General features: G+C 32.5%; 3 protein-coding genes across 5 annotated transcripts in view; 1 reads left to right on the top strand and 2 right to left on the bottom strand.

Annotated features, from left to right (window-relative positions):
* Nucleotides 1–1,288: 1,288 nt before the first annotated feature.
* Nucleotides 1,289–3,878, top strand: LOC108762240 (uncharacterized protein CG1161). Its single transcript, XM_018509153.1, has 5 exons — nucleotides 1,289–1,561; nucleotides 1,633–1,748; nucleotides 2,814–2,928; nucleotides 3,009–3,149; nucleotides 3,569–3,878. The coding sequence occupies exons 1-5, from the start codon at nucleotides 1,346–1,348 to the stop codon at nucleotides 3,716–3,718; spliced, it is 738 nt and encodes a 245-aa protein (XP_018364655.1). The 5' UTR covers nucleotides 1,289–1,345; the 3' UTR covers nucleotides 3,719–3,878.
* LOC108762239 (ADP,ATP carrier protein-like) lies at nucleotides 2,866–8,346 on the bottom strand. Of its 2 annotated transcripts, XM_018509151.1 has the most exons (8): nucleotides 7,949–8,346; nucleotides 7,757–7,853; nucleotides 7,601–7,678; nucleotides 5,632–5,800; nucleotides 5,268–5,526; nucleotides 4,581–4,812; nucleotides 4,242–4,521; nucleotides 2,866–2,891 (listed from the first exon to the last, which is right to left on the bottom strand). In XM_018509151.1, the coding sequence occupies exons 4-7, from the start codon at nucleotides 5,783–5,785 to the stop codon at nucleotides 4,258–4,260; spliced, it is 909 nt and encodes a 302-aa protein (XP_018364653.1). In that variant the 5' UTR covers nucleotides 5,786–5,800; nucleotides 7,601–7,678; nucleotides 7,757–7,853; nucleotides 7,949–8,346; the 3' UTR covers nucleotides 2,866–2,891; nucleotides 4,242–4,257. The 2 variants fall into 2 exon arrangements, with proteins under 2 accessions (XP_018364653.1, XP_018364654.1); XM_018509152.1 differs by lacking the exons at nucleotides 7,601–7,678; nucleotides 7,757–7,853; nucleotides 7,949–8,346 and having other exon boundaries at nucleotides 5,632–5,983.
* A 1,114-nt stretch (nucleotides 8,347–9,460) lies between these two features.
* LOC108762238 (flotillin-1) overlaps nucleotides 9,461–12,320 on the bottom strand; it is a 6,314-nt gene continuing 3,454 nt past the window's right edge. Inside the window, exons 4-11 of one of the 2 annotated variants that reach the window (XM_018509149.1) lie at nucleotides 12,051–12,194; nucleotides 11,850–11,969; nucleotides 11,503–11,511; nucleotides 10,643–10,858; nucleotides 10,381–10,568; nucleotides 10,108–10,318; nucleotides 9,871–10,035; nucleotides 9,461–9,799 (exon numbers count right to left, since the gene is read on the bottom strand). In XM_018509149.1, coding sequence (XP_018364651.1) covers nucleotides 9,782–9,799; nucleotides 9,871–10,035; nucleotides 10,108–10,318; nucleotides 10,381–10,568; nucleotides 10,643–10,858; nucleotides 11,503–11,511; nucleotides 11,850–11,969; nucleotides 12,051–12,194 — 1,071 coding nt within the window. In that variant the 3' untranslated portion in view covers nucleotides 9,461–9,781. The remainder of the gene's footprint in view (nucleotides 9,800–9,870; nucleotides 10,036–10,107; nucleotides 10,319–10,380; nucleotides 10,569–10,642; nucleotides 10,859–11,502; nucleotides 11,512–11,849; nucleotides 11,970–12,050; nucleotides 12,195–12,320) is intronic. The other variant, XM_018509150.1, reaches the window with a different exon arrangement.

Consider the following 12,320-nt stretch of genomic DNA (forward strand, 5'->3'; position numbering starts at 1 on the left):
CGCGGAGCGAGAGAGGAACCTACGTGGCACCTGGACGAGCGATGCCTGTTGCCGCGTTGATGGGCCGTCGTACACGGGTATAGCGTGTCGTCGTCGTCGTTGTCCCCGTCGTCCTTGTCCTTATCGTCGTCGTTACCACCGCGACTTCCCGTGGCCGTCACCTCGTCGATATTCTCGGATGATCCGTCAAAACCGCGAATTCTCTTTCCGCACCGATTGTGCGCAACAGACGATTAGATAGTTCGCGCGAAAGCGCTCGTCACACCGCTGCTGCTGCTACTGCTGCTGCTGCTGCTGTTGCTCCACCTCCTCCTCTTCTTCCTCTTCCTCTTCTTCTTCTTCTTCCTCCTCTTCCTCCTCCTCCTCTTCCTCCGCCACCGATGTCGCCGCTGCCGTTGCCGTCACGATCTATCACTGACGTTTGATCGTCCGTCTTATCGTTATCTCTGCACTCTTATCTTAATGCGCACTACACAGTGACCGTCCAGGTGCCGTCGCCGCCGTCGTCGTCGCCGTCGTCGCCGCTCCGTCGTCGTCGTCGCTCCCTCCACCACCGCCTCCTCCTTCTTCTTCCTCTACCTCTCCTTCTCCACGTTACCGTCGTCGTCGATTCACCTTTTGGAAGTGACTGAGGGGGGAGGAGAGAGAAAGAGGCACACAGATCACTACGCGGATAAGCACAGTGCGAGCCACAGCAGGCTATACTAACTACGGCAACGCGTCAGAAGAAAAATGGCGATCGTTGTCTTCTGCTCGGGGCCTCTTCCTCCTTGCCTCCTTCGCCGCCACGCAAACGTCCGTCCCGTTCTGTCACGCGCCAATCGACTTCCCCTCCACTTCGCCATTTCCTCTTTTTCCGATAAAGGTGCAACCACAATGGAAGAAATAAGGAATTAAGAATAAGGAATAAAGATTTCAACCTACCAGATGTCGGATACACCGGAATACACGGTTTCTGATAGGTTGGAATTATTATTCTTAATTCCTTGTTCCTTCTATTGTGACTGCACCTTAACTGTGCGAATTCTACGGTTGCGCTCTCTGCAGCGATTCGCGGTCTCTTTAAGCCTAATTTACACGGTCTTTAAAATTCACAAGAAATTCGAGGCGATTTAACTTGAAGTTACGTCTATTTCTGCCAATGGCTGCGTTCAGCAGAAAAAGCTTTGCAATCGTTGTAAAACTCTTTGATGCGATTGGTCTTGCTCTTCGTAATCGACTGTTTGGTTTTCTAGATTCGATTTCTAGAGTCATCGACAGATGACGCTAAAATCGGAGGCCTAGAAATTATTTCATATTTAAATCCCTCAATTTAAATCCCCTAGTTTAAGGTTTAAATCCCTTGATGAAACGAACGAGATCTGTGTTTGACAACTTGGTGCATTATGTTTCGGATAAAGGATTTCGTACATCGATAGTCGCTGTCACGCAAAACCGTGCACGATTGCAAGAAAGATCAGCAAAATTTCCGTTTCTTTTTACTAATGAGGAGAACACAATGTTGAAGTACATTTTTCCTGTTGCGATAATCGTTCTCGCCTGCTTGTCACAGCGATCTGAGGTTAGGATGCTTTTTCACGGTTGAGTTAAATCCAGTTCACTGGTATCTTTAACGATTGTGAATGATTCTAGGCGCAATATGATGACAAGAGATGCAAGTGCATCTGTCCAAGCCTTTCTTCCGTCATAAATACGACGCAATCGACCGAACGTCTCACATACATTATAAATGTACCACCATTGCAATGGTAATTATTGGTGCTTTCCAACAAGAAATTAAATCATCTCATCTCTACAATATGTTCTTTACTTCCTATTTCTTGTTTTTTATCTCGTACTTTTTTTTCGCAATTTTCTTTGCATTTTGTTTTATTGATAATAGCGTTTCTTTTCATATGTTTTTGGAAGTTTGTTGACTTTTATCTTGGGCAACAGGAAACAAAAAACTGAATAAAAGACAAAAAGGCAAGAAGTAAAACAGGAAACAGGAAGCAAAGAGCACAATGTAGATAATTAACAATGTAGCTTAATCTACATTGTAGATTACTGGTGCTTTCCAACAAGAGACAGTATTCATTTCATTTTTGTTTAACAATGGTAAATAAGAATGAAATAATACTCTTGTGTTACATTGTAGATTCTTTCTATTTGGTGACACAAGTCAACATAAGTGTCATTCTATCATTGTTATTCACTGAATATCAAGAAAGATAGAATAATGCTTGTGTCGATTTATGTCTCTAAATGGAAAACATCCTACATTATCTGTGTTCCTTGCTGGAAAACAAATCCAGTGTTTTGTATAAATTAATAAGGGCCCTATCCATGCAACTTGGAGTTTTCCAGCTAGAAGTCAACTAAACGGGAGGGCTCCGATTGCACACATCGCATATTGCACACATGTATCGCTGATTGGCCAATTTAAAAATAAAATAATCTCATTGGCAAAACATTGAAAAATTACTAGGCACCAGTTGATATGAGTGGTGTGTACAATCAGAACTGTAGGCAAACGGGATCCTCCCCAACTAAACAGTGTCAAAAAAGGAGCACTATGTAAAGTTATTTGTTATTTAAAGAGAGCTACTAAATTTTTACGGCACACTGAAATTTGTTTCTTAAATAGTTGGTATGTATGACACAAGTTTCAACTCAGCTTTTTGGCTGTATTTATTTATGTTGTATCATTGTTGAAAAGCAATGTATTGAACATTATATCACTTTGTATCGCTTGTGTCCTCTTTGCTGGAAAGCTCCCATAATTTATATCCTAATTTTCATCAATATAATCATAATACATATCTAATTTGTAGCAAGTGTGAAAGTGTTGTTCTACCTAAACTTGGTGACCAAATAAAAGGCAAAGAGGAAGTATTTTGCTCGCGATGCGACTGCAAATATGAAAACAGGAACACGACTATTATTAAGGTATTTATTTCTTTTCATTGACGAACTTTATATCACCATTTTATTGACCATTTAATGTAACAGAAGAATTTATGTTGCAGATCGTTGTGATAATAGTTATATGGGTTATCTCATTGTTAGTAATTTATATGTTATTCCTAATTTGTCTGGATCCACTGCTTAACAAGCGGATACACAAAGCGTCAGCAAATATCGGTTATCATGAACATAATAATGAAGAGGTAAATATATCATCAATTTTATTTTTTTCTCCAATAATGAATTCAACTACTCGCTCTTTACATTGGATTAGTTTACATTAAAAAGGCTACTTTATATAAAGTATTTAAATACAGTAGCATAATATAATCAACTGTGAAATAATGAAATAATACATTCTGTATGAAATAGTATATTCTGTCAAACAATATGATGCATCATTATTAAATATTTTATCGTTTAAAATATTTATGCTTTTACATTTAACTTTGCTAATTTCATATTATAGCAGCTCTTAGTATATCAATCTATAATGCAAGTCTATAATGACCAAATTTGCTGCGTTCGAATATGTAAAATAAATGTAACGTTTGACAACTAAACACCGATCATACATAATTATCTGTATGTGATACATGTTTTTTTCTTTTATTTTACAAAGGATGATTCATCTCTCGCACCTGGAACGTCTCATCCAATGGGAGAAAGGGGCAATGTTTTGAATCGTGTTGGACACCAGCAAGACAAGTGGAAGCGACAAGTTCGAGAACAGAGGCGGAATATTTACGATCGTCATACTATGCTAAATTAAGTTGAACAGTTTGTTTCCTAAATATGTAAAATATCCAGACAGAATACTTCTAAATGTGACGATAATTTATTCGATCCTTTCGAAGTAAACCTCCCGCAAATAGTTTGTAAAAATATAATATATTACAATAATAAAGTAACATTAAGCGTTAGCGACTATTTTTGACGATCATTTATTTTCGTAAAATCTCTATCCAGTAGACTGTCACGATTAATATAAAGGAAAACTATATATATATAAATATTTTTTATTCTATATGTGCAGAAAAACTTAATATATAAATTATATCATTATAAAACTAGTTCCGATAATTTTTGCACCACGATCTTTCAAAAGAGTTTTTTAACTATGAAAGCAAAAAAAAGCAAATCTCATCTTTATATTTTTGATAGAATCTTTTTAATCATATTATTTATTATTGCACTTAGATGAAAATCTTCAGATAATTATGTATAAAATTCGAACGCTCCCTAATCGTATATATTTTATAAGACGAGCTTTTATATGTTGCGATAAGACTTACTAAATTCCTAAGGTTTTCAATCTTTCGAGATTGCTTTCTCAAGCGAATCTTTGATTGTATCGTATAACGTTAAGACGAGAGCACCACCGGTGCCACGAAGAACGTTGGAGAATGCACCTTTGAAGAAAGCTCCGGGACCTTCGTTTTTTGTTATTTTTATCCAACAATCGAGTGTATTTTTATACATTATGTCAGCCTTACTTCGCCCTGATTGCATCATCATTCGTCTTCTAACTGTATCGAAAGGATAGGACACGATACCCGCCAACGTTGTTACTATCTACAAAGGGTGACACTTACATAATAAAAGATTATTGCGGAAGGAAGATCTCTTTTTACCTCGGCGATTATAAAATTCATATACAACGGTGTGCTCTTCGGATCGGATAGCATACCCCTCATAGTATCATAAAATCCGAAGTACGTTGCGCGATATATAATGATTCCTTGCACGCTGACATTGAAGCCGCGATAAAGTCCGAAAAATCCGTCCGATTTAAAAATCTTCATTATACAGTCGTTTATACCTTTAAATTCTCGTTTCTCATCTTTCCCGATATCGGCAGCTAATCTAAAAAATTACACTGTCTTATGCAAATAATACAGACTATCTTAAAATTTAACTGTGCCACAATATTGTTAATTTTTTTTCAGCAAATTGTGTCATTTGCATTACATTAATATAAAAAACTATGTGAAATTAACAAATTTAAATGTAAAAGCATATAAATGTATTAAACGATTAAATATCCAATAATGGTATTTACGTTATTTAATATATATGTTATTTAATAGAATATTCAATTACTTCATTGTCAAAGTTTAGTATATTATATCATTGTATAATATAATAAATATTTAGATACTTATATAAAACGGCCTTTAATATGCACTATCTATAGTGTAGTACAAGTAATCAAATTTATCATTATTGTTTTTATTTATAGAACATCTTGAAAATTTATATAAAAATATGAATCACATATAATTAAGCTTTGTAATATTTTATGTACATGTAAAATGTACCTGGTGCGGGCAAGGTCAAGCGGATACACAAATAAAAGCGACGTCGCACCAGCAGCACCGCCAGCAGCTAGATTTCCAACGAACTGTCGCCAGAAAGCATCTGGCGGTACGCCTCCCAGAAAGAATGCCTTAAATTTATCTTTAAATGCAAAATTAAGCGCTTGAGTCGGAAAATATCGTACAATGTTAGCAAGATTGCCTCTGTAGAAACTAAGGAATCCTGTTTCTTGAGGTATACGTACAAATGCGTCTATCATACCTGATGAAAGTTCAATGAATGTAAGAATGAGAAATTAACGAACGAAGAATGGATGAGATCATTTTTTATATGATGCATCAAAACGGTGTAATCATTTTGATGTACCTTTGTATCGTTGGTCAGGTCTAATCTGCTTCGAGGTATGCTGCACTTGCAGCAACAACTTCACTCTTTCTAGAGGAGCAACCGCTGTTTTTGCAATCGCTGCGGACAAACCGCCTGCTATAAAATCTATCAGAAAAGATTTGTACGAATCCATTTCTCTCGGGGGCTGCTAAAAATCAACAGATTCTAAGACATTAACAGTCCATCATGCGGACCGTATTAAAATCACAAGATGTTTGCATGTTTATTTTTTATAATTGTATGTACTTATGCGTTAATATCGAAATATTACATATCTTTGCATTATCTGTCAAGGAAATAAAATGTAATGTCAAAACTACTATGCTACTTAAGTCATTTGTTTCGTCAGTCTGCTAGAAACAGTGCTTAAAACTTGGAAATTCTTCGAAAATCCCTTAATATCCATTTCTATGAATGAAGATTAACTTTAATTTTGGTTTAATTTACTATTTGCGTAAAAACTTAAGAAAATTTCATATTTTTAATTTTTTATCATTGACGTTTATTTATTAAAAATCTAAAATAATTTGGAAGGGTTCCGATAGCGCACATCGCTAATTGGCCAATTTGAAATAAAATATTCTCATTAATAAAGCAGTGAAAACTATAAGCACTGGCCGATGTGAGTGGATATGTGTTATCGCACTGTTTGCTAACGAGAACCTCCCAATAATTTGAAGTGAATAATGTTGAAAAGATATTGTCATAAAAAAACATGAAGTTAGTCACTTGATTTTCACTTAAACATTGATTAAACAATTATAAATTCAATTCTTTGATTATAAATTCACTTAAACAATTATAAACTTAGTGAATATTAAAAAATGTTTCTTGATGACTGATAATTACTGATTTTTTCATAATTTGTTGAATTAGAAACATTTTTCTGCATTACAAAAAAAAAATTACAATAAAAAATATTTTTATTACCATTATCGCAATAATAAGGAGCGAAAACTTTTCTTTTATAGAAGTCTAACAATCGACATATGTCAAGTCTAAATTGGTATAGAGACTCTTTTCATGTACATATCTACTACATCCTTTTTTATTTTCTTCTTTAATTTTAATGTTGATATTAACACTATCGTTCATAAATTCAGAAATATTTGCAATTTTCTTACAATTTACAGAAACTTAAATATCTCGGCGAAAAAAAATTGTAGAGAAGTTTCCAAAAATACATTTAAAAGATAAAAAATAGAGCTTTAAAAACGTTTTCTCAATCGTTAACAATTTTTATAAAATTAATGTTCGAAACAATGTTATAAAAATTTGAAAAAATTATATGACTCAATTATATTATAATAAACATTTTTTCACTTTTTATTTTTTTCCACAAACTTTTAGTGTCGAAGTTAAAAACACTTTAGAAAAAGTAAGTTTTTACACAATAAAATTTTGCAGAACAAAAAATACAATACCTATACGAAAAATCATATCAATTTTTTTTCATTTTAAAACTTAGAAAGTTTATCTTAAAGTGCTTATTTGTTAAATTTTATCCGACGAAGTTTCTTCCAGGTATCTTACAGCGCTCAACGAATAACAAAAAATATTGAAATGAAGTTTCAATTTTATATAAGTAATTCTGGAAAAAAGTCGCAGATATATATAAAAATTCGAACGCCATTTTAAAGCTCTATTTTTTGCCTTTACATTACATTTAAAAAAATTTCTCCACAAGTTTTTTTCATCGAGATATTTAAGTTTTGTAAAATGTGAGATAATGGCAAGCGTTCCTGAATTTATGAACAGTAATGTACACCTATACAAAAAAATAAGAAAAGTTAATTTTTTATAGAAAAGTGAGAAAAAGTATACATAAAATATATATTATACATAGAATATATATTTGATTTTTATTATTATATATATAATGTTAATAGTATATAGTATATGCATAGTATATGTATAGTTAAATCTTAATTTATAAATACGATTGTACCTTTGTATGAGATCTTTATTTTTGTAGAGCGCAATCATTCAGTTTCACAATTTCCCACTTTTAGATTTCCTGTTTTCTCTATCTAAAAACAATTTTTAAATCATTACTAATATGTTATATTAAAATTAACTAAATTTTTAATACACGAATTATTACGTATTACATGTAAATAAGATGGATAATTGTAATGCATTTTTGGATGCAAAAAGTTATCGGCAACGTTTTCATTTCTTATTCTTGTTCCAATCAGCTTCTGAAATATAATGTAAAGCCAGGTAAATTCCTAATACATTGCAAAAGATCTTGCGTATTATATTTAAGTATATACTTATTTATTATTCCTATTACCTCTTGTGATATCGGAGATAGTTGAAGTTTTTTCATTTTTAAATTGGGCGGCTGCGTGGTCAACTTTCTTTTAGACGTTAGCGTTTTATCCGTTTTAAGCAGATTTTTTATCAGGCAGGATTTTGTATACATTCGAAATGGCAATACTATGTGATCATAATTTCCCATTTGTCGAATATTCTCCGCTTGTAATAAAATAATTTCGAGTACGAGCGTGGCGTAGCAGGCAGCGCACGAGATTGCGATATCAGAGAACATCCTGGATTCGAATGCTCGTAGCTCCTCTCGGCAGGCAATATAATAGCAAACTACCGAGAGTACCCTTGCCTAGTACACTTCTCTAAACAAAATCGTCGTTCGAAATCGTTAAACTGTGGGGGCCTTATGACTGTGTACAATCTGCATGCGCACCATAGGCATATGAGAAAAATCACCACGCTCGATTACGCAATATTGCCCGTAATAATAAATAAGCAAAACATAAGTTTATTATTATAATAATAAATAATAATAATATAATATAACAATAATATAATATAATAATAATAAATGAACATTAAACATTTAAAAATAATTAAAAATTATAATTGCAATATTATAGAACAAATAAAATGAGCAAGAGACACACGAATTATGTTCGTAATATTTACTTGTGTCATTGTTTTACACAAAAAATCGAACGTATATTTGTTTAAAGCTTTATGTCGGTCAGTGAATGTATGTAGTCAGAGCTTTTATTCAAAAGTTACAACTATATATGACTTTTTATAAATGACTGGATCATAGTAATTTATATGACTTTTATATATATATAAACATGGGATAAAATATATTACTGTTTCTTTCATTTTGTATCGTATACAGAAAATAGAATGCTTACGCCAAATGTTACATATAAATTTATCTCAAGGACTAGAAGAAAGATCTCTTTATGTGAACGATATTACATTACTTTCATCTCTAAACAGATGCTTAATTATATTTGTAAGATACACATGTAATAGAATATCTGAAGAAATGGCATTCGGCACATATTGGCATAGAATTATAGACAAACAGGGAGACTATCATCGGTCCTCAAGAGATTCGACAGAGAGAACGCACACACTTTTTTTTATTTGAAAACACGTTGAGTTAGGAAAATATATACTAAGTAGTTAAAATCTTAATTAAAAAGTAATTAGTATAAAAATAATATTAGTAATATAAGCGATAGTAATGCTATGCCACACTTTCACTGTCTAGGTTAGTAAAATTAAAATGAGCAAATAACGAAATTTCTTGTGTGAGGTATTGTATTCTTAAAATCAGGGCTGGGCATGTATTTAAAATACTTTTATTTGAAAAACAGTATTTGTAAGACAATTGTATTTTGTATTTTGCATTTTAGTGGAGCACATGAAACTACAGAATACGTAATACCTTCATATGCTCCGCTAAGATACAAAATACATTTGTGTTGCAAATAGTGTATTTTAAATAAAAGTATTTCAAATACATTTTATGGTCTAACCCTGCTTAAGTTTTTGTAATAAAAATAAAAGATCATTTTTATGCTAATTAGTGGTTAATTAGCTTTCGAAAGTAAAATGCATCAATTTGGGAACATATACACAAGTAACCTACATAGATGTTATAAAATGGCAGTGAAAGTGTTGAATTTTCATAATACAGAAATTGCAATACTCAATTAAACTTCGCTTACATTATAGGGCAAGATGTTTAAAGCAAATGTATATATAACAAAAGAATCCATTAAATACTTTTTTTATAAATGTACATTGAAAAACATTTAACCAGGAAAATTATTCAATTTTCCTTTATATCGCACATTTACGCAGCGTGTACCGACTGAAAAAGAAAATTTATGAATGATAATTTTATCTTAGATTTTTATAAGCAATCATAAGTTTTATGCGTACCTTCGCAATGTCCACGCCCGTCAAATTTTTAACAAGATCTGGAACACGCTGTACAATATTGAAAACTTCCTCGGTTAATTTTTCGGCACCAATAGTGCCATTACCACTTGAAACCATAGTTATCTTTTTTGCCTGAGAAAGAGGAGCGGCTACTTCGGCGGCAACCTATAAAGTGAGTTGAAATTAGAATATTTAAAATTATTAGAGCGCTTTTAAATGTTGCAAAGATTTATATACCTTTGGAAGTGTATCAAGCATCATGTCTATCATGGCTGCGCTCTTGTACTCGTTCCATGCCGCAGCTTTCTTTGCCATTTGTTCTGCCTCTGCCTTAGCTTTTGCTTCGATAGCGAAGGCTTCCGCCTCACCGCGAATCTTAATAGCTTCGGATTCGGCTTCAGCTTCCATAACAAGACGCAGTTTATTTGCTTCGGCCATTTTCTCTAATCTACAAATCAAATCAAATCGATGTGCGTAACAAAAGTTTCATTTTTAAGCATGATCGAATACCTGTATTTTTCTGCGTCAGCAGGACGTCGTACAGTGGCATCTAATTCCCTTTCGCGTCTCAACATTTCCTGCTCTTGCACGGCGATCTCCTGAGTACGTTCTACAACCTTTACTTGCATTTGCTCTTCCATAATCCTTTGTTTAGTTTTTGCTGCTTGCAATTCGAATGCCATTTCTGCGTCAGCTTTCTACAAATGATATCTTTATTAAAAAAAACTATACAAAAAACATTTCATACAAAAAGTATTAAAAATCTCCTCACTTTGGTTTGGACTTCAACATCATAAGCAGCCTTTTTCAATTCAAAATCACGTTGCGCTTTTGCGATCTCTGTGTCATTAAGGAAACGTGCAGCCATTCTTTGTTCCTCGGCGATAGCTTCTCTAATTTGAGCGTCTCTGCGAGCTTCTGCTTCACCTATTCTAGCATCTCTCTTCACTTCTGCTGTACGTGCCATACCGAGTGCTTGTAAATAACCCTATAAGTTATATATTCTCATAAAATTATTACACAACGTGATAAAGTTTACAATAATACAATAACTAATAAATGATTTCAGCATTTTGAGTAAGCAATATCTGAGCGGCATAAAGCAACATATATAAGTATATATCGTTGCTCCAATTCAATTATTGAGATTTCTTAAATAGAAAAATTTGAGAAAAATACATGGGAGAATAAAATAATATTTTATATAATTATTTAACATAATGTTAAGACATTTGCAAAAATTATATTATTTTTATTTTTCTAAAATTATATATTTAAAAAATAAGATAAATTTCAACAATATCTTCATATTTTACATTTAAAGATACCTCAGTAATGAATCAGCAACAAGTGCACAAGTGTTGTAATATAAAGCAATGAAAATTTGTCTTTTTATAATCTGAAGAATTTACAATAATATTGTTAGAAGACATAGCGGTGTGCGCTGTGATATCAGTAACAAGGCTAATATTTCATTTGTCGTATGATAATTTATCAAGTAAAGCTACAAAATAGAGAAATTTCTCGTCTCCAGAAATTTTCTATCTTGTAACTAATCAATATACCTAAAAAATTTGTCGTACAACAAATGAAATATTAGTTTAATAGTGATAAAATAAAATTTGAACGTACCTTTGCCCCCTGCAAGTAGCAGAACAAAAAAGTATTCAATATTTACAATATACAAGATCTAATTATATTAACTACTTAAAAAGTTTATACTCACGTATCAATTATTGATAAACATTATTGAATTGTCTAAAGGGGGTCTTTTAAATATCACTGTATATATATTTATGTACACTATGTACACTATGTACACTTCAAAAATTCAATTATGACTTGTACATGTTATCAGCATTATTTTTCTGAATTAAAGATTTTGGATGCTTACGTGTTTGACTCATATATTTTTGTGTGTTTATAAACCAGCAACTTGTTTTTGAAATATTTTACAATTAGAAATGTAGCAAACTTACTTCTTCGTCTCGAATATCTTTCAATGTGTACGATACGACAGTAATGCCCATATTGACTAAATCACTGCTTGCTACTTCAAAGACTTCCTTGCTAAACTTTTTACGATCTTTGTAAATTTCCTGCAACAAAGAATAAGCCTATGTGTATAATCTTTAATAGATATAACAATTTAGGATAATTTATGTTTGCGTTCAGCTTACCTCTACAGTCATACTACCCATTATAGCTCGTTGATGTCCTTCTAGAGTGACGAGAGCTATATTATGTATCTCGTCTTCAGATTTTCCAAGAAACTGCTCACACGCCGTAGATAGCATCTCTTCATTTTGTCCCTGAATTTTTACCTGATACAAATACAACATTTTGAAATCTATGAATGCTAAGTTCATTTAAAGTTAACTTAAAGTTCTTTATAACACATTTGAAAAGCTTTCTTTTTTCAAAAATTTATATATTATATATAATATATA

Source organism: Trachymyrmex cornetzi, unplaced genomic scaffold (assembly GCF_001594075.2).
Source record: "Trachymyrmex cornetzi isolate Tcor2-1 unplaced genomic scaffold, Tcor1.1 scaffold282, whole genome shotgun sequence".
NCBI classification, from domain to species: domain Eukaryota; kingdom Metazoa; phylum Arthropoda; class Insecta; order Hymenoptera; family Formicidae; genus Trachymyrmex; species Trachymyrmex cornetzi.